Here is a 20,304-nt window from a genome sequence, read left to right as displayed (position 1 = left end):
CCCCCGCCCACTCCTTGATTTCCCTTCTCCCTCTTGGGCACCCAAGCTAACCCCCTGCACCAGCCTGCCCATTGCTTTGTCTTCCCTTTTTAATGTATCGTTTGTATTTTAATCCCACTGCAGGTTGATGATACAGATTACCATTTCTGCTTTACCTACGTACTGTTCTGGAATACGTTGAGAGACATTTCTGTTACCAGAAATAACTGCGGGGCTCATGACTAGAGCACCTGATAAAGCCATATCTCATGGGCTCAAATGCACGCTAGGCAGTTGCCTTTGCAAGCAAAAGAACTCCCATTTTGATGTGACCTACTTACCTTTTTTTTAATCATTTTTTTAGGGGCTCATACAACTCTTATCACAATCCATACATACATCAATTATGTAAAGCGCATTTGTACATTCATTGCCCTCATCATTCTCAAAACATTTCCTCTCCACTTAAGCCCCCGGCACTAGGTCCTCATTTTTCCCCTCTCTCATGAGCCCTTGGTAGTTTATAAATTGTTATTTTGTCATATCTTGCCCTGTCTGACGTCTCCCTTCACCCACTTTTCGGTTGTCCGCTCCCCAGGGAGGAGGTCACATATAGTTCCTTGTAATCTGACCTACTTACCTTTTCTTGGTGTGTGTGGCAGCAACAGCTTTTTGGAATCTGTCAGAGTAGATGATCCCTAAAGGGGGTTTCAATTGATTGAATTTCTCTTTTGCAAAGTGTCACTCCAAGTGCCTAATCTGAGGTATAGTCTTGCAGGGCGTGTCTCTCAAGATTTCCTTCTTTCAAGGCAAAACCGTTGATTAAGTTGTCATCACATCACAGGGAAGAGTGGGTCCTTTTTTTATCCTCTTATTTCTAGGAATAGTATTTACTGGAAAGCAATATATCTGCTGCTAATCCTCAAGCAGGAAAGCAGCGGACTGTGAGACTTGTTTCTGTTTTGTATGCATTTATAGATGTCATATATACATGTGTGTATTTGCATTAATGTGCATGTAGGTATGTCTTTTATATGGTTACATACACATGTAGTAGAGGGCTTTTAAAAATCTGTGAACATTCGATTCTCTTTGATTCCATTTTTCCCCCTGAATTTTTTGAGGAACAGCCCCCCCTCCCACTTCTTAAAAGTGGGGAAAATAGCTTTACTTTCTACTTGGTACCATTCTCCTCCCCTTGCCCTGTGGGACTGCTGGTTAGTCCTAGAGCAACACCTGTGCCTCCCCTTTTTCTCTCTGTTGATGGCAAGTCTCTTCTCCCAGGTCCAGTCTTTCATACAAGACCATCACTGCCATCGAGTCAGTTCTGATCATAGCGACCTCACAGGACAGAGTGGAAATGCCCCTGCCAGCTTCCGAGGGGCATTTGATGGGCGTAGAAAGCCTCATCCTTCTCCTGAGGAGTGGCTGGTGGTTTAGAACTTCTGCCTTTGTGAACAGCCCAACAAGTAACCCATACATCACCAGGACTCCTACACAAGGCCATACCAAACCTAAGCCCATTGTTGTCAAGTTGATTCCAACGTCTAACAACTCTGTAGATCTGATTGGAACGCCCCATTGGGTCTTCAAAGCTGTACTCTATGAAAGCAGAGTCCAATCTTCCCCGTGGAACAATTGGGGGGGACTCCAACGACCGACTTTTCTGCTAGCAGCCCAGTGCTGTCACTGCTGTGCCACAGGGCTCGTTTCAGGACTACAGCCCCTCTAAAATAAAGTGTGCCCCCCCCCCCAAATAAAAAAAGAAAGTGTGCCTATTAGCAGGAAGGGACCTTTCCTGCCTCTCCTACCTCTGAATCCACGCATGTCGTTCCTACCACGTACCACATGCCCCATTGCACAGAGGTGCCTATCGGTCTGTAGGGATGCTTAGTCTACTTCCTTCCTTCCTTCCTTCTGTTTGTTTAACACAAAGCTGTGCATCTCTGAATGACAACAGTGGTTTTCAAACTGGTCACTTGAGTAGGTGAGAGTAGAAAGAATGTACGCTTAGACTTGCAAGGCCATTTTGTGAGACTGGTTTCCGTTTTATCTCTATATTTAGGTATAAATGTGTGATGACAGGAATGTATATCTAGGTGTGTTTCTTATTCTGGCCAATATACATGTACAAGAGGGTTTGTGAAAGTTTGTATGAAAATTCTATTCTGATTCTGAACTTGTTGAAGCCATCTCTTATTGGCTTGCCTCCTCTTGTGGATCTTGGTCTGAAAAATGGAAACACCACTTCAGGAGAACAGAAGTTCTGTCAGTGGTCATGCATAAATACATATGGAGTATTTATTGACTGAGCACTTACTATGTGCTGCATATGTATTATAGATGTAGACAGAAAGTCAACAAAAGTGATAGATATCGGGCATGTTAAGAATCCGCCACTCGTTGGTCAGGTTGTTATACTGTGGTGGCTTTCATATTCCCTTAATGCTGAAAGCTGGGTCCTTGGTATTTCAAATATTCAGCAGGGCCACCTACAGCAGACAGACGTTAGCAGAACTGACAGACTAAGACAGACGACGACGGAGAATCTGGTGATCTGCTTCTGAAGAAAATTGGCCAGTGAAACCTTACGAACAGTCGCGGAGCACGGTCTGATGCAGCGCCGAAGATAAACTCTGCAGATTAGAAGAGGCTCAGAATGAGACTGTGGAAGTGCTGCTTCCTCAAGAAGAGTGGACCTTAATGACATAGATAGGATTAAGCTTTGGGACCTTCATTTGCTAATGGGACACGACTCCACACAAGCAGCAGCCGCTGCAAGCAGCCATCAATAATCAGAACATGGAATGTATGAAGTATGAATCTAAGAAAATTAGAAATTGTCAGAAATAAAATGGAATGTGTAAAGATCAATGTCATGGGCATTCATGAACTGAAAAATACTGGTATTGGCCATTTTTAATTAGAAAAAAATACAGATGGCACAACCCTGCTTGCTGAAAAATTAAGAGGATTTGAAGTGTTTACAGATGATGATCAAAGACGACAGCCTTCAGCTTGGATTATACCTAAGCATCAAGAAAACACAAATCCTCACCACTGTATTAATAGCAGTATTATGATGAACAGAGAAAAGGTTGACGTTGTCATGGATTGCATTTTACTTGGATCCATAGTCAATGCTGATGGAAGCAGCTGTCAAGAAAGCAAAGAACAAATTAGGCAAATCTGCTGCAATAGACCTATTGAAAGGATTAAAGGGCAAAGATGTCCATTTGAGGCACCCGACCCAAGCTAGAAGCCCTGGAATCACAGAGGTTACGGGTTTGGTTGCTAACTGAAAGGCCACTAACTGCTGCTTGGTAGGAAGGTGGTACTTTCTACTCCCATCCAGAGTTACAGCCTCCGAACCCCACAGGGGCCACCCTGCCTGCAGATTCACCATGTGTCTGGATCGACCAGCAGCTGTGAGTTTGCTTTTTTGGTGTGACCCATGCAACGCTCCTTTTCAACCTCTCCATATAGATGCGTGGTAAAGTTTCACAACAAATGAGGAAGACTGAATTGGTGACATTTAAGTGTCGTGTCTGTCAACCACGTGTTGAAATGAGATTAGTGGTGTGGAGAAGAAAAAATAAAACCAAAAAGCCCGAGGCGGGGGTGACATGGAGTGGGTGGAAGAGGGAACCTGTGTGACAAAAGCAGTGAGGAGCCAGGACCAGGATGTAGTGTCATGGCCAAATGAAACACTAACTGCCATTGTCTGTAAAGGGTCACATGGGACTAAACCAGCACTCGAATCTTAGACTAGCACTTACCAGATACCACGCACTCATTAGTGATTTATTTTTTCCATTCAGCTTCAGCGCAGGAAGTTGTGTATACAGTGTCCTTGATTTTTCCCTGAGCCTAGCTGACAACGTATTAGCTGTCCAAGAAATGTTAAGGGCTAGGGACAGTGAAGGATGACTAAATGCCTGACCCTTCTTCGGGAAATTACACTGACCGTAAAAGAATAAAGTTTTCCCTTAACCCCCAGCCACAAGGTTCAAGGGTCAGACCCACTCAGTGGAGCTGCAGCAGAATGCCCTGTAAAATTGTAGCCCAAAACCAATTTTTTTTTTAAGTAGCCGTTCTACTCTGTAACACATGAATCTGAATTGACACCAGTGGGTTTGGTTTTTAGGTTTTGAGTACCAAGAGTAGCCTAAAAATGGACTTTGGGCAGCAACTGTTAGGCCAAAGGGCCTTCCAATATTGAATTTGTTAGTGTTCACCAGTTTCACCTCCCAGAAGCTCCAGGACACTGACCTTCCTACTTGACTTCTTTCAGAATATGCACAGCAGATGGTCAGAATCTTTTTAGGCACCCGAGGGTAGGAATGCTGTTAGTTGCTGGTCAAGATCCTAGCTGTAACTACGGTAGATAACATTAGATAGCAACTGGGTGTTGCTGACTTGCTCTCACGTGGGCTGACACTTGTACAACAGAATGAAATGCTTCCTCGTCCTGCAGTGATTCCTGAAAGCTGGAATATTTAAAAGTCCTTTGATACCTTCCAATCTAGAGAGTTTATATTCCAGCACAGTATCAGACAGTACTCTGCTTTGATTGACAGGGCTTTCTTAGGCTGATTTTTGGAAGTGTTATCAGGTAGGAGCCCTGATGCAGTTAGCACTGGGCTGCTAGCTACAAAGTCAGCAGTTTGAAACCATAAGCCGCCTCCAAGGGAAAGACCAGGCTTTCTACTCCCATGAAGAGTTAGTCCAGGAAGCGCACAGGAGCAGTTCTCCCCTGCCTTAGAGGGTCGCTATGAGTCAGACTTGACTCTGTGACTGGGAGTTTGGTGGTGGTTTATCATGAGGCTGCTGCTGAAACCTGTCCACCATGGGCGACCCGACTGGTATCTGAAACACCAGTGGCATACCTGCCACCACTATAGCCCGACGGTAACCTCTAGGCCACCAGGGCTGTCTACTCTCATAAAGAGGTACAGCCTCCCAAACCCACAGGGACCGCTCTAGTCATAATCAACTTGATGGCCGTGAGTTCAGAACTTAGGTAACTAGAATCTAATCAATACCAGTGTATGTATTTTGTTGTCTGATATAGCCCTACTCATTCATTTTATGTATGTAAGGTGACCAGATTTCAACATTGGTAAAGCGGGACACCATTGATAAAACTCATATCCTGGCGAAATAGCCACATGGCAGCCGAAAACCGTATACCCTAGCTTGTCGTGCATTCTTTGCAAAAATCTGGACTTTTTAAAACGCCGCGGGACATGGGGGAAAAAATTGTTAAAAATCGGGACTGTCCCGCCAGAAGTGGGACTTCCGGTCACCTTATATATATGGCCCATGCTTGATTACCTATTAGCAGCCGCTGTGTATGTTTAAAGGGGAAAGGATTCAAGTCATAGATCTTAGCCTCCCTTTGAAGAACAGAAATTATGAATGGGCTCTTCTTTCAAGAAGCTTAAAACCAACAGCTGCTCTGTAGGTTTCTACTCCTGGAAAGAGTATAGCTCAGAGACCACAGGGGTAGGCCTACCTGCCCGACAGGGTCATTGGGAGCCAGCGTGGACTTAACAGCGGGGAGTTTCGTTTGGAGTATGCACAAGTCTCTGGGAGGACATAGGTATATTAAGATATAATCATTTCTCCTAAGAGCCCCATAATAGGTGCACCCCACCCAGGTAGGGGCCATGAGCAGTAAGAAGTTGGTGGAAGAAAGAAGGGGGCGGGACTTGCAGTGGAGGTGAGAACCCAGATGAAGGGCTTGATGTGTGAGAGAGCCTGATACATCGTGCCAACTTTGTAGTAGCTCAGTAAGCCTGGCTCGAAATTCAAGTTCCAGCCCCCGAACGTTTAGGCACAGGCCGGATTGCGTACACTGTGGGCTGTGTTTGGAGTTTGGATTATGTGAGTTTAGTTTAGATCAGGAAGCCCTGTCTGCTTTCCCACAACTAATTCAGCTTCTTAGCTGTAAAAGCATCTACAGTACTTTCAGCTTGCAAGCCTGTCTTACTTCAGAGAACCCCCAGGATTGGAGAAAGGGCTTGAGTACGCCGAAAGCCTGGTGATTTCTTGGGTTCGAATGGAGGTTGGAACTCTTGATTTTCCGCAGCAGATAGTCAAAAGAAGGGAAGGAGTCCCAGAGGGGCTCCCTGTGCTGACTGAGCCAATGTGAGGCAGGGACCATACCTTGCGGAGAGACTCGGTTACTATTGTTCACCGAACCACCGAGTTGCCCAGAAAGACTGGGAATTTCTGTTTAGCTTACCGTTGAGAGCTGAGGGGAAGATCGGGTCATCCCGTGGTGCCAGGAAATGTGCGAATATGGCCCAATAGTTCCCAGCCAGACAAGGATCCCCGGACCTTGTTCACTTCACAGCGTGCAACTGCTTTGTGAAGAGGCTGAACACTAACGCTGTTTCCAATAAAAATTTCCTGTTTCCTCCTGAACACATTTGCCTGTTGTTTGCTTAGACAAAACCCAGGAATAAATGTTTCATTGTACATTCATTGTATTTTTAGTTTCTAAGGGCATTTGTGTCTGAAGAGTTTTTTTTCTTCTTAAATTGTATGCATAGGTAAGTCCTCGCTCCACCACCCACACATGCTGAAGGAAAAATCCCTTTGAGCTGATTAACCTCCCAAACAAGCTCACTGCCACTGAGTTGATTCCAACTCTACAGCGACCTGATAGGCTAGGACAGAACTGCCCCTGCGGGTTTCTGAGACCTTAAATCTTGCTGGCAGCAGACAGCCTCATTGTTCTAACAAAAGGGGGCCGGTGGACTGGAACCGTAGGCTCTGCAGTTAGAGGCACGCTGTACCACCAGGGCTCCTTTGCAGGGATGGGGGAGGCGTTAGAGTGACTGCAGGAAGGTAGCACGTGCAGGGTTGCCTTTAGTCTTGTAAGCGCTCGTTCGATCGTACGTAGTGTTTGAAGGGAATCTTGGGGTCTCTAATTACTGTATGTCTTAGTTCAACTTCCCCTTGTGGGATTTGAATGTCAAGAAATCTTGGGTTGTTTTTTTGTCAGAGATGGTTACTTTTCCACCGGTTTCCTCATTAGCATAGGTTGAGATGATAATGGTAGCTGGATTTTCTGAACAAGAAGAGTAAATTAGGTAACACCCAATCAATGCTTAGCCAGTCCTTGCCTCCGCTAAGCACTCTGCAGACGTTCATAGACTTGTGAGCAGCACTGGGAGGGCTGCGGAGAGGAGGCACCTTGTGCTGGGCCGTGAAGGGAGAGACGATTGACCTGGGTGGGTGGGAAGGCATTTCAGGCCAGGGGATGTGGGGCAGAAGGCAGTCACGGCATCACAACGGTATGTGAGGAGATGAGCACCACGTTTACTTTGGCTGGGTTATAGGGGAGTAAAGGGAGCTGAAAAGTGAGGTTGGCAGTCATGCAGACATCCCTGAAAACCACAGAGAAGTGTTCAGACTTGATTTCTCTAGGCAGCCAAGCTCCAGTGAAGCTGGTGAGGGAGAGACAAGATCAAAGCTGTGCTTTGGGACTTTGATGCGCCCAGGGGGTCTCTGTAGAAAGGCAAGACTGGAGACCTGGAGTCTTAGGAGATAAGAGAAAGTCCTGGCATGAATCAGGGACTAGACTAGAAAGAGTCTTAACTTAGAGCTAGATAGAGGCTTGTTCCTTCAAAAAGTAGTGCTCATGTTGCATTGTGGTCTACTGATAACTGGAAAGACTTGGGGGTGGTGGGGGGCGGTGAGTTTACAGGAATAGAAAGTCTGCCTCCTCTTTCCCCAGTGGAGTGGCTGGAGGATTCAAACTGCTGACCTTGAGGTTAGCATCTGAACTAGGAACTGCTATATCATATTAAACCCACTGTCATGGGGTTGATTCCAACTTGCAATGATGCTATAGGACAGGGTGGAATGGCCAGTGTGGGTTTCTGAGGCTGTGGATCTTTATGGGAGTAGAAAGCCTCATCATTCTTGGAGGGTAGCTGATGGTTTCAAACTGTGGAGCTTGAGGTTAGCAGCCCAGCAGGTAACCACTGCCCCAGCACTCTGCTAGCCAAGAAACCCTGTGGAGCAGTTCTTCTCTATAACACATGGAGTCCTCATGAGTCAGGGACTGACTCAAATGCTGCCTGTAACAAGAGCCACTGGTTAGGTAAACGTTTTAAAAGACAAGCACGTTTACATTTTGCTTTTCAATAGTGAACTCTCCAAGGAAAACAACTCATCTCTTTTATTCAGAAATTATTTCATGCATTTAAAAAAATAGACATTTAGTCATTCTTGTTTCCATAGTTCTTTTTGGTGGGAAGAGGATAAAGAAAAATCATGTCCACATTCCTTGATGTATAATATCGAGCTTTTATGTTTTTCCAGCATAGGGTTTACTAGAAAAAAAGTCTATTGTATCATTTTATTTACAGCTTCCTTAATTTCTTTATGAGGTAAGCTATCGATATAAGCACAGGAAAATGTAAGCTCAGACAACTCACGTATGTCAGTCAGTTCCATGTATTTTTTCTTTTTTTTTAAATCATTTTATTAGGGGCTCATACAACTCTTATCACAATCCATACACACATCAATTATGTAAAGCGCATTTGTACATTCACTGCCCTCATCATTCTCAAAGTATTTTTTCTTTTAAACTATATTGAAGGTCTTCCACCTTGTCTCTTCATTTTCCACCCCCAATTCCATCAGAAATCCTGTGTTTAATAATGCTCTTTTCATCGCTGCCCTAAAAAGACTTATGCAGGCCATTTACTTCTACTTTAATTGTTTTTGTTTGGATATTAATAAACTCATTAGAAGACAGGCTGTTTTTCTCTATGCTCAGTACTTTAGCATTCCTACTTGCTTTAATCAGTTTGAGTGGTCTTAATTACCTTTCTCTCAAGGCCAAGTCACTCATGATGAAGTAACCATGTGGAAATGTTTCGACCATACATTTGCTAGAGCAAAGTAAGATGACTGCTTCTCCCAGTATTGAGTGGGGCTTCACCTGTGGCTCCGAGATGTTTAATGAAGATTTGAATCTGGAGTAAATTAAGTAATGCTGAGACATGTGTGAATTAGGGAAGCAGCCTTACATAACCCAGTCAGTCCTCATGGCCCGAGGAAGGGAGATGGGAAAAAGGTGAAAAGATTATTCTTTGCGCCAGCAACGAAACACGAATTAGTGTGCTCGAGACCTCCTCTGTGAGTCCGTTTCAACAGGACTCTAAATCTGTGCTTGAGTGAGTTGGTACACCACGTGTCAGCTGCTCTTGGCCCTTCTGTTTATCAATACTGTTTACAAGATGGTAAACCGCAGGGTAGTAGAAGCTTTATTACGCCGCCGTTCAGCCTGCCAAGACTGGGGAATTGATGGACTGATGACCTCTTCCTGGACAGCCTGGGCCCCGCTACTACTGTCTTAATCATCTGTACCCCCCTGAAAGGCACATCTCCCCTTCACTGTGTGTGTGTGTGTGCATGTGTGTGTTGGGGGGGTGGGGCGCTCGTTATAGATCACCCTAAATCAGCTGTAACCAGAGCACAGAGTCTTAAGAAATATTTCACCGCTAGGACCCCAGTTTCTGTTGTGGTGGCGGCTTTAATGGCTCCGTCTTCATTTGTGGCTGAAAGTTAGTGTTTTGTTTTTTAAATCTGTATCTTCTACAGAAATGACATTTTGTTTTTGTAACAAGTTTAGTGAAGAAAGAGCTTTCTGCGATACCCATGGCTAACGATTTTGTCTCTTTTCTGTTTGATTCTAGAAATTGAAGCCAAGGAAGCATGTGATTGGCTGCGGGCAACAGGGTTCCCTCAATATGCACAGCTCTATGAAGGTAGGCTGCAAATACCGTGTTTCTGTTTGCTTATTTTTAATTAGTAGAATCATAAGCCTTGGTTCATAATGATCCCTGAACGGTTACTTATTTTAGACATTTATTAAGAAATGAATACACTAAGCCCCTGTGCCACCACCATGCAAACCAAGCTAGGACCTGGGTGAGGGCCAGGTGGTGTAGGTGGTCTTCATCTGCCCCGTCTTGACCCCCTACCCAAAGTCTCCACCGTGAATCTCCTCCCATGTACCTTCTTCTCTGCTTTTGAACACGATATTGGTACATTTTCCTAAAATGTATGTGCGTGTTACTAACATGGGGTGAGGGGAAGCACGTGCTAAAGTTGCTTTTGCCTAGATGAAAAGGACATTGTGCTGTATGTGTTCTTTTGGGGTTCAGTTTTTTTGGATGTAGTATTAAATTGTTAAAGATTCTTCTCCACTGTGCCCCTGTAGTGTGTTTGGGACTCACCGGGAGTCAACTGTGGGGGTAGAATTACCCCTGTGAGTTTCTAAGACTAAACTGTTTACAGGAGGAGCAAGCTTCCTCTCTGGCTGGTGGTTTCAAAATGCTGACCTGGTGAATTGCATTGTCTATTCCATTTCCCGCTTGTACATTTTATTTCTTGATCTGTTGATGGACCCTTCAGTTTTCCCCTTTTTGCTATTGTGATGCTTCCCTTCGGTGTGCTTCAGTGAACCTTCATACACGTTTCTGTGTGTATTTCTGTGGGCGTCCTTTCAACTGTGTATCTAGGATTGGATTTTATGTCATGGCAGTTGGCTTAACCATTTGTTTTAACAGACCCTTGTCAGTGAATGGGGATGCCAATCTCGCCACATCCTGCCTAATAGTGTTGGTTTTGTGTGTTTGTTTTTAATCAGTCATTCTGTACTCTGCCTTTGGATTACAGCATTTAATGAATTTACATTCTGAGTAAATACTAGTATTGAAAGAGTTACTTGGTTTTGTTCTTGTTTGTGGGGCTTTGTCTGTGTTTGTTCTATACTTTGTACCTTACTTCCTACTTGTGACCTGATGTCCTTTGTACTTGTTTCGTATTACTGCTGCCAACATTTGCGGGCTCTCTGGTTGCTGCTTTTAGTTGGTTTTGACTCCCTCTCCTTTTCAGTTTTTTAGATTTTTGGTGTTTGTAGTTACCCTAGCGATTACATTTAATCTCTTGCATTCATAACAATCTGATTTAATTTGGTAACTAACTTAACTTTAGTAATGTGCAAAAACTTCATTCCAATCATGCTCAGACCCTCCTTTTGTTGCCATTACCCCTGAAATCCTTTCACGTCACATGCCCTATAATATCCATGTACACTTGCTTTTTATGCATCTTCCACTCTAAAGCATGTAAAAGTACTTTAAAACTCACCCTTACACTTACTCATACAAATGATTGTAGTAAAGTTTGTTGTTGTTTCCTATAGATGGCTTCAAGGGGCGGTCTGGTGTCCTTTCTTTTCCAAAGGAAGGACTCTCTATCCATTTTTCAATAGGGCACATCTCTCTCAACTTTCGCTTATCTTGAAATGTCTAAATTTTACACTTGTTCTGTAAGGACAGTTTTGCCAAATGTAGTATTCCTGGGTAACAGTTATTTTCTTTCAAGCACTTGAAATGTGCATTCCTTGGCTTCTGGCCTCAGTTTCTGAGGAGAAATCAGCATTGAATCTTAACTGGGAATCCTTTGTATATGAAGGCTCACTTCCATGCTGCTGCTGACGCTCTCAGCTTTCGTGGCCTGGATAAAAACGTGTTTCTCGGGAATCTCTGGCTTTTCCCTACTTGGGATTCAATGAGCTCCTTGGATTTGTAGACCTGTGCCCTTTGTTGGATTTGGAAAAATCATAGCCATTATTGCTTCAAACCGTGTTTCTTTGTGTATCTTATTCTTCCCTTTCTGGGATTCACACAATGCATATAGTAGTTCATTTGTTGGCGTCTCAAATTTCCACTAGGCTATGCTGTCTTGAGGAGCCCTGCCAGTGTACTGATTATGAGTTGGGCTGCAATCTGCAAGGTCGGCAGTTCAAAGCCACCAACAGTTCAGGCCTCTCAGCTCCTGTAAACTCAGAAACATGGGGGCCAGTTTTACCCTGTCCTGTTGGGTGGCTCGAGTCAGCATTGACTCGATGGCAGTGAGGATGCGGTCGATGTAGGTTATACATTGCACTGCTCAACGCAAGGTCTGCAGGTAAACCCACCAGCCACTGCACAAGAGAAAGATGAGACGTTATGCTCCCAGAAAGATTTGCAGGGGCAGAAACCCAAAGGGACAGTTCTATCCTGTCCTGTGGTCACTATGAGTCGGGGTTGGCTCCAGGCAATGGGTTGGTTAGATTGGGTTGGGTTTTCGGGGGTGGGGGTGGGGGTATCTGTTCTTAAACTTATTCTCTTGTTGCTCCTCAGACCTATATTTTGATTCTAGTACCTTTTAGATTACTCAATCTTTCTTCTGCCAGTTCAAATATACTGTTAACTCCTTCCAACAGGGTTTTGGAAATTATACTTATTTTATCTTTCAGTATTTCTCTTTGGTTTCTTACAGCGTTTATGCCTGTTAATTGGGTCGCTATGAGTTGAAATGGACTCATTAGCAATGAGCCTGGTATAGTAATGTCTATTGATAATTCTTTTATTGCTCATGCATTGTTTTCCCTGAATGATCTATTTCCGTTTTCCATTATTTCCTCGTGCTTAATATTGCTGTGTTATATTCTTTCCCTCTGCTCCGTATCCTGATTTCCATAGAGACCGTTTCTCTCCCTCCATCTCCTTCTCTTGACAGAGCCATCAGTTGCAGCTGTGTGTGTGAGAGAGACAGAGAGCACACGCTGTGCGTGTGCCTGGTGATTTGTTGTTGTTGAAGCGGAGACACTAGGACTTTGTAATGTACTAGCTCTCTCAGTTCCCTCACAGACACATCGATTTCAATTGCACTGGCTTTGTAGGAAACTCTCGGGCAGGCAGACTTACTCTTGCTCACTCTACTTCTTCCCTTCTTGTTCTGTGAAGGGTGTGGTTCCGGCCAGACGAGGGTTCCTTCCATCTGTCGAGCAGGCAAGGCTGGGGCAGTCAGAACACTCCACTACCAGCATCGATGCGGTTGACTTTGGAAGCAGAAAGCAAGACTCTTCTCACTCCACCGGAGAGCTGTGCACTGGCCAGAGGCATGCCCAGAAAGGAGGGTGGGGCAGCAGAGGAAGGGTTTGACCTGTTCCTTGAGATTCATTCTTATCTGTTTCAGATTATAGCGCCTTTTTGTTGTCGTTTTCCGCTTTCCAGAGCTCTCCCAGGGCCCATTAGACTTCTAGTTGTTTTTTGGGAGGCGGTTAGGAGCACAGACTTGCTCTTGCCACTATCTTCCCAGAATTCTCCTAGGTTTTCTTTCAGTGAATATTACTTTTACTGTGGCATTTAATTTTCAGTTGAGAAAATCACCCTTTTTGTTTTGTTTTTTTTGTAAACCGGATGTGGGCTTTTGTACCTGGAGTACAGCATCTGGTCAGCATCCTGGAGTCACGTGGCGAGTGAGACTGAGTGAGACCGGAGAAGAAGCTCCCCTCTGGCCTCATTCATTCATGGTCTTTCTGGGAGTGTGTGCTCTCAGCACCGTGGGGCCGATGGACTATCATGGGCTGTAGAGTCAGCCAGGGTCTCAGGCACATGCTTCCGTGGCTTCTTATCTCTGCTAGGATCATAGAGAAGAGACAATGGGGAGACACTTGCCAGGTGCACAGTGAAGGAAAATTTGCACACAATGATTTTCTTTTTCCTTACAAGTGGTTTCATTCTACAGTATTTTCTTCAAAACAGATAACCATTTTTTTTTTAACATTTTATTAGGGGCTCACACAACTGTTATCCCAATCCATACACACATCAATTGTGTAAAGCGCATTTGTACATCGTTTCTCAAAACATTTTCTCTCCATTTTAAACCCCCGACATTAGGTCCTCATTTTTCCCCTCCCTCCCCGCTCCCCCCTCCCGCATGAGCCCTTGATAGTTTATAAATGGGTATTTTGTCATAACAGATAACCATTTAAAGACATTTTCTTCATAAAGTTATTTTCACGTCCCAGCTAATGAACTAGGACTTTCTTTTGATTTCAGTGAATTGCATAAAAAGAGATGGCCTTGGCGATAGATTGGAGTGATGATTGTCCACGAGAAAGTGGAAGGGGGCAGGGGTGGCAGCTGGGCTCTGGGTGCTGCAGCTCTGCTGAGGAAGAAGGCTGTGGAGTTGAGGGGGTGGGCACCTAGGGAAGCCACATTTACAAGAGTGGGCGCCTGAGTCCCCCACACCAATAACTTTCTAGTTGTGTGATTAGTCTCAATGGTCAAGGGCCATGTCCAGTCTATACATTTACTGCTTCTGTGTTGTTTAACACGATTCTAGGCTCATGTTAGACACTTGTGGAGTGCTTTTGGAGAAATTAATAAAATGAGGATCAGAGACATAATAATGCCAGTGTTGTTTCATGAACTCTCTGGAGTGAGTTTTTCATCTAATGGCCCAGAAGCCCAGTCTCCTGTACTCTGACAAACTTTAAACAAAGAGAAATTAAGTCACTTACTGGCATACTTTTACCCCACTAAAGAACCCGCTGCTATTTCCATTGGAGTGGAGAAGCCAGGGGAACTCCTCACTGTCACCGAATAGATGCCGACTCAGCGACCGTCTAGGACAGGGTTTGAGACGTCCTGTAGGTTTCCAAGGGAATAATTATGTATGGGAGTGGAAAGCCTTATCTTTCTCGCAAGAGCAACTGGTGGTGTCGAACTGCTGACATTATGATTAGGAGACTAGAATACCATTATATACCTGTATGAATTTTTAAAAATCATTTTATTGGGGGCTTGTACAACTCTTATCACAATCCATCCATACATCCATTTTGCCAGACACATTTGTACATTTGTTGCCATCATCATTCTCAAAACATTTTCTTTCTATTTGAACCCTTGGTATCAGCTCCTCATTTTTTCCCCTCCTCCCTCACGAACCCTTGATAATTTATAAATTAGTATTTTTTCATGTCTTACACTGACCGATGTCTCCCTTCACCCACTTTTCTGTTGTCCATCCCCCAGGGAGGAGGTTATATGTAGACCAGTGTGATCGGTTTCCCCTTTCTACCCCACCTTCCCCTTACCCTCCTGGTATCGCTACTCTCATTATTGGTCCTAAGGGGTTTATCTATCCTGGATTCCCTGTGTTTCCAGTTCTTTTTCATACCAGTGTGCATCCTCTGATCTAGCCAGATTTGTAAGGTAGAATTGGGATCATGATAGTGGGTGGGGAGGAAGCATTAAATAACTAGAGGAAAGTTGTGTTTCATCATTGCTATACTGCACTCTGACTGGCTGGTCTCCTCCCCGAGACTCTTCTGTAAGGGGATGTCCAGTTGCCTACAGATGAGCTTTGGGTCCCCACTCCGCACTCTTCCCTCATTCACAACGATAGGATTTTTGTTCTTTAATGCCTGAGATCTGATCCCATCGACACCTCGTGATCTCAGAGGCTGGTGTGCTTCTTCCATGTGGGCTTTGTTGCTTCTGAGCTAGATGGGCGCTTGTTTATCTTCAAGCCTTTGAGACCCCAGACACTATATCTTGATAGCCTGGCACCATCAGCTTTCTTCACATTTGTGTATGCACCTGTTTTATCTTCAGTGAGCGTCATGGAATGCCAGGTTAATAGAACAATGTGTTCTTGCATTGAGGGAGTACTTGAGTGGAGGCCCAATGTCCATCTGCTGCCTTAATACTAAACCTATAAATATATGCACATAGATCTATTTCCCCATCCTCATATATAAATATATTTATATATGTACATGCCTGCATTTAGACCTCTATAAATACTCTTTGCCTCCTAGTTCTCTCCTCTATTTCCTTTTACTTTCCTCTTGCCCCACTATCATGGTCAGTCTTCATTTGGGTTTCAGTAATACCTCTTGCTTACATTGCCCTTGATCAAGCCCTACCAGATCTCCTACATCTGCCTCCCCATCTATTTTGGATCACTTGTTGTTCCCTGTATGGATTCTTTATTGCTAACAGATTACCCTGAAATTTAGCATTTTAAAACAGTTATCTCAAGGTTGCTGTGAGTCAGAAATCATGATGTGAGTTGGTCCTGGTGTGAGTTGATCCTCTGACTCAAGATCTCTCACTAGACTACAGTTAAGGTGCTGGCCATGGCCACAGCTGTCTCAAAGAGTGGGTGACCCACTTTCAGCTCAGTCACCTGGCTATTGTCTTGGTTGGTAGGTCCTCACTGGATGCTGGTTGGAACTATCAGATCTTCTGTAGGACAACTCTCCTCATAGCAGTTTACTTTCCCGGAGAGAGAAGAAAGATGGCAAGAGAAGTCTGTGTATAACTTAGAACAGTTGAAAATATGGAATATATATATTTGGGAGAGGGGCAAAAAGTTAGCAGGGTTGGGATAACTATGTATTTCCACACAGTGGGTGAGGTATTGTCTTAAAGACAGTCTTGGTGTGCGGTGCCCAAAAGACAGAATCAGGAAGACCAGTGGGCAGAAAATAGAGGTAGAGTCATTCCATCTGTGGTAAGAAGCTTTAAAAGAATTACACATAGTAACTAGTGAACTACCCTCTGTGGGTAACTTCCAGTCAGAAGGTGAGTGAAGAGTGTTCCTAAATTAGAGACCTTCAGAATCACATCCAACTTGAGCATTCTTCGTTTCCTCCCGGTCAGAGAGGACGACCCTAGTGGCTTTCCTTCGTTCATTCAGCTGACCAACAAGCCCCAGTGTTAATTCTGCAGCAGTAGGAATGCCCAGCTCCATGAGAGGTACTTTATATTTTATAAGAACGAAACGCTTTGGACCGATTTTGCCAAAAATCACACCAAAAAATGAACATAATTTTAAACCATTAAAAAATGTCAATATTCTTCTCTGTCATCATTTAAGAAGGAAAGGGAAGCTAGAGGACTTTGCTGGTCATCACATCACAAAAGATCCCATGAAACCATGTCACATTGTTCTAAAATCACAAACCATGTTCAGCTCCTCTCACAGTTAAAAGCAATCTAATAATGCTTCTTTCCCCACAATACCTTTCTGGGCCCATGAGAAGCAACGGCCTCCTGCCATGAGGCCAGCATGCTCGCACTGAGAGCTCTTTACTGGTCACTACCAGCCAGACCACTGTCATCAAGTCGATTTAGCATCAACGCATCGTGCCCTAAGGAACAGGGTAGAACTGCCCCTGTGAGTGTCCGAAACTGTACCTCTTCACGGAAGAGCCCCGTCTTTCTCACTCATTGCTTCTGGTGGGTTTGAACTGCTGATCCTGAAGATTGCAGCCCCTGAGACCATCAGGGCTCCTCAGTGCTCACTAGCCTCCTCCTTGAACACAGGAGAAAAATTCCAGGAGTCCTTGATAAGAATGCATAGACTGCATGCTGGGAAGCGTTAGACATGATCCGCAGGTTGCTTTGAAGATGGATCTAGGGTGGTTGTGGGGTACTCTTCAGAACCAAATCCGTCTGAGATCATAGAGATCCTTTGTGTGTCTCTGCCCTTCCCAGCTAAAGTCATTATCGGATTTCCTTACTGTAGTCCAGATGGATTGTGCCTGCTTTTTCCATGAAGATGGGCTCTAAATTATGTTGTTGCTAACGCTTGTATCTTCCCGTTTCTTCATTTCAGAAAGTACCTGCAACTTCTTTACTTTTCTCTCTCTCTTAAAGACAGTTAATTAACTTGCATGCCTTATGGTGGAATTGCTTATCTTTCGCCTGTTAGGGCGCATTTTTGACCTATTAGCATTCAGAGTGTCTGTTTTTCTGTTGGGTTCTGATGGTGGGTGGGAGGACCAGTACTCGATTGGATTTTCAATTCAGAGCTCCACTGGGGAGAGAGAAAGATAATAGCATTTGCACTGGCAGTAACTCAGCAGCCCCTTTTGTTCCTCCTGTTTAGAATTACATTTCCTTCAATTATGTCCATCGTGGGGGTTGATTTGCCGCCAGGTCACACTTTCTTGGAATGTGTGTTTGTTCGAACCCAGTTCCCTTCTCTGTCTTCCCAAATTCTAGGGTGCAAGAATGTATGTTCACAGGGAACCGCTTGGGGTCCCTTCACGTTCACAGGTCATTTGCAGTGTCACTCGCCTTTGAGATAAGCTGTGTGCTGGTGTGCGCTCTTCCTTCATCCCACCAGTATGGGCAGGGTGAAAGCACCCACAGCCACTCACTAGCCCACACATTCCTTGTCTTCCTGTTTATCTGTATTTTGGTCCTTGGCAATTTTTACTTCCTGCCTTAAATCCACGCTGGAAGTTTACATCCGAACCACCTTCAACAAACTGCCCTCTTATAAGAGCCAGCTCTTAAAGAAAAGCGGCCAGGTAAATGAGAGACATTGATAAAATTCTCCGTGAGCATGTAGTTCCTACCAGAGGTTTTTCTCTTTTTTCACTTCTTCCAGTTTACAGAGTTTTGACGTTAGACTGGGTCAGAGAAAGTCTTCCAAATACAGCCTGGACACACTAAGCCAGGATTTGCTAAAATAATAACAGTTGCTGCTCCACATACACTGATCAGGGCTTGTGGGTTTATACTAATATTAAATCTAGGATTTATTACTTGGGAGTTCCTGATGTTTGTTCAAAGTGAGATATGATGTCACAGTGCTCACGCAGCTTCACAGTCAGTCTAGTAATACCCGACAGTCAGTCGCTGTGAGCTGCCTCCGCTGTTGACTCTCCCACTGCCGCTCTCGGGTCCGTGAGAGCCTGGCCTGAGAACGAATGAAGAGCTGCAATCCCGACCCGGAAGTGTGTGTGCTTCCTCCTAAGTCTTTGCACTAATAGCTAGTCTATCGCTCTGCTTCTGTTATATCACGCAGGGGAAACCAACTGTAAGGTTCAGAAAGCGGAACAGACAATAGACATTTGGGCTCATTGTGGTGATGTTCTGAATGTTTTTTTGTTTATTTTAAATCATTTTATGGGGGCCCGTACAACTCTTACCACCATCCATCCATCCATTCATTGTGTCAAGCACATTTGTACATTTGTTGCCGTCATCATTCTCAAAACATTCTCTTTCTACTTGAGCCCTTGGTATCAGCTCCTCATTTTTTCCCCCTCCCTCCCCACGCCCCCTCCCTCACAAACCCTTGATAATTTATAAATTAGTATTATTTTGTCATGTCTTACACTGTGTTCGGAATATTTTAAAAGCTGTTTTGAGTCTTTTATCTCTAGAAAGTAGATTACTATGAATCAGGAGTTCCCTGTCATTCTGTAAGTTACAAACCAGGAAAACAACGAACAGCTGTGGATTCCCTAGTCATCCTGAGAACTAGAACACTACCAAATGGATGCCGAAACTCCTGGTAGCCACACCTGTTGGAGAATCCAGCACTAGCAATTTTGGAGTCAAAAGGAATTTTCGAATTAGATAGTGGTAGTCTTGGCGACTTCCTGTGCTCATTTACTTTGCCCATTCCTGACCCATAGGAACTCTGATCGTGTGGTGGGTTACTCACTGAACTGTGAACCACACACAGGATCAGTAGTTCAAACCCACTAGCCCACACTGATGGAGAAAGGTGAGGCTTTCTACTAGTAAACATTTACAGACTTGGAAACACAAAGGGGCAGTTCTGCCCTGTCCTATAGGGTGGCCATCAGGCAGAATTGCCTGGATGGCAGTACACTTTTTGTTTGTTTGGACCCCAGGTCCACCATAGTGTATCAACATTCTGCTACTAGGAAGGCCCCTTATTAGGCCTAACACCCAGACCTCCAGAGTGTCCACTGCCTTTATCTCATGACAGTTTCAGAGCTGTTGTAAGTTTTCAGGGTCCTGCTGCCTGGCTTCCTGTTCCCAGCTGTTCTGGAATGTGTTTATCTACAAGGGATCTCTGGACTGAGGAAAGAACGGAGCTCTTCCACCGAGTTAACTCAAGATTTTCTGCTTCTCGGCTCTGGTACAATTCTTAGTAGTCTAGTCGTAAACTTCTCTGAAGGTTGAGAGATTCCGCGTTCTGTTGTTCTTTGGGAACTTCATAGCAAACTCTCTGTTTCAGGTTAGCTTATATGAACACCTGCGAAAAGCCATAGTGAAGTGTTAATATTTGCTTTAAAATCTTGAATTCACTTTAGCTCTTGATGTCAGGCAAATGGATTAGCTTCTGTTTACCACCCCCTGCCATTGTTGTCTTGATCTTGTCATCTTGTCCCTGTTTTTCAGTGTGTCCTTTGCACGTCAGCAAAGACCCACATGGAGAAGGGATGGAACCAGGGACCTTATAAAAGGGCATCAACTTTTTAGTATTCCTCTGGCTTATTTTAACATTTGGGGTGGGGGGGAGCTCCTCTTGCCTGATAGCTTATTTAAAGAAGGAACAGTGTTTTGATCCACTACCCTTGACAAGAAGAATCAGCATTCGAACGAATGTCCAGACACATGGACATCATAAGCTCCTTTAGGCCAGCGATCCCATACTGGCCTGCACATGGTG

The 20,304-nt window shown here is 44.4% G+C and overlaps 1 protein-coding gene across 5 annotated transcripts in view; it reads left to right on the top strand.

The window, feature by feature from the left end:
• The window catches only part of DLC1 (DLC1 Rho GTPase activating protein), a 485,036-nt gene that overhangs the window by 439,366 nt on the left and 25,366 nt on the right, over nucleotides 1-20,304 (top strand). For all 5 annotated transcript variants that reach the window (XM_045286620.1, XM_004696181.3, XM_004696182.2 and 2 more), the window contains one exon: nucleotides 9,705-9,776. In XM_045286620.1, the coding sequence (XP_045142555.1) occupies nucleotides 9,705-9,776 (72 nt within the window). The remainder of the gene's footprint in view (nucleotides 1-9,704; nucleotides 9,777-20,304) is intronic.

The sequence above is a fragment of the Echinops telfairi genome, unplaced genomic scaffold (genome assembly GCF_000313985.2).
Source record: "Echinops telfairi isolate 266 unplaced genomic scaffold, ASM31398v2 ScPeMD7_9;HRSCAF=40, whole genome shotgun sequence".
Classification (NCBI taxonomy): Eukaryota; Metazoa; Chordata; class Mammalia; order Afrosoricida; family Tenrecidae; genus Echinops; species Echinops telfairi.
The sequence above is the reverse complement of the archived record's forward strand: the minus strand, read 5'-3'. Positions and strand labels throughout refer to the sequence as shown.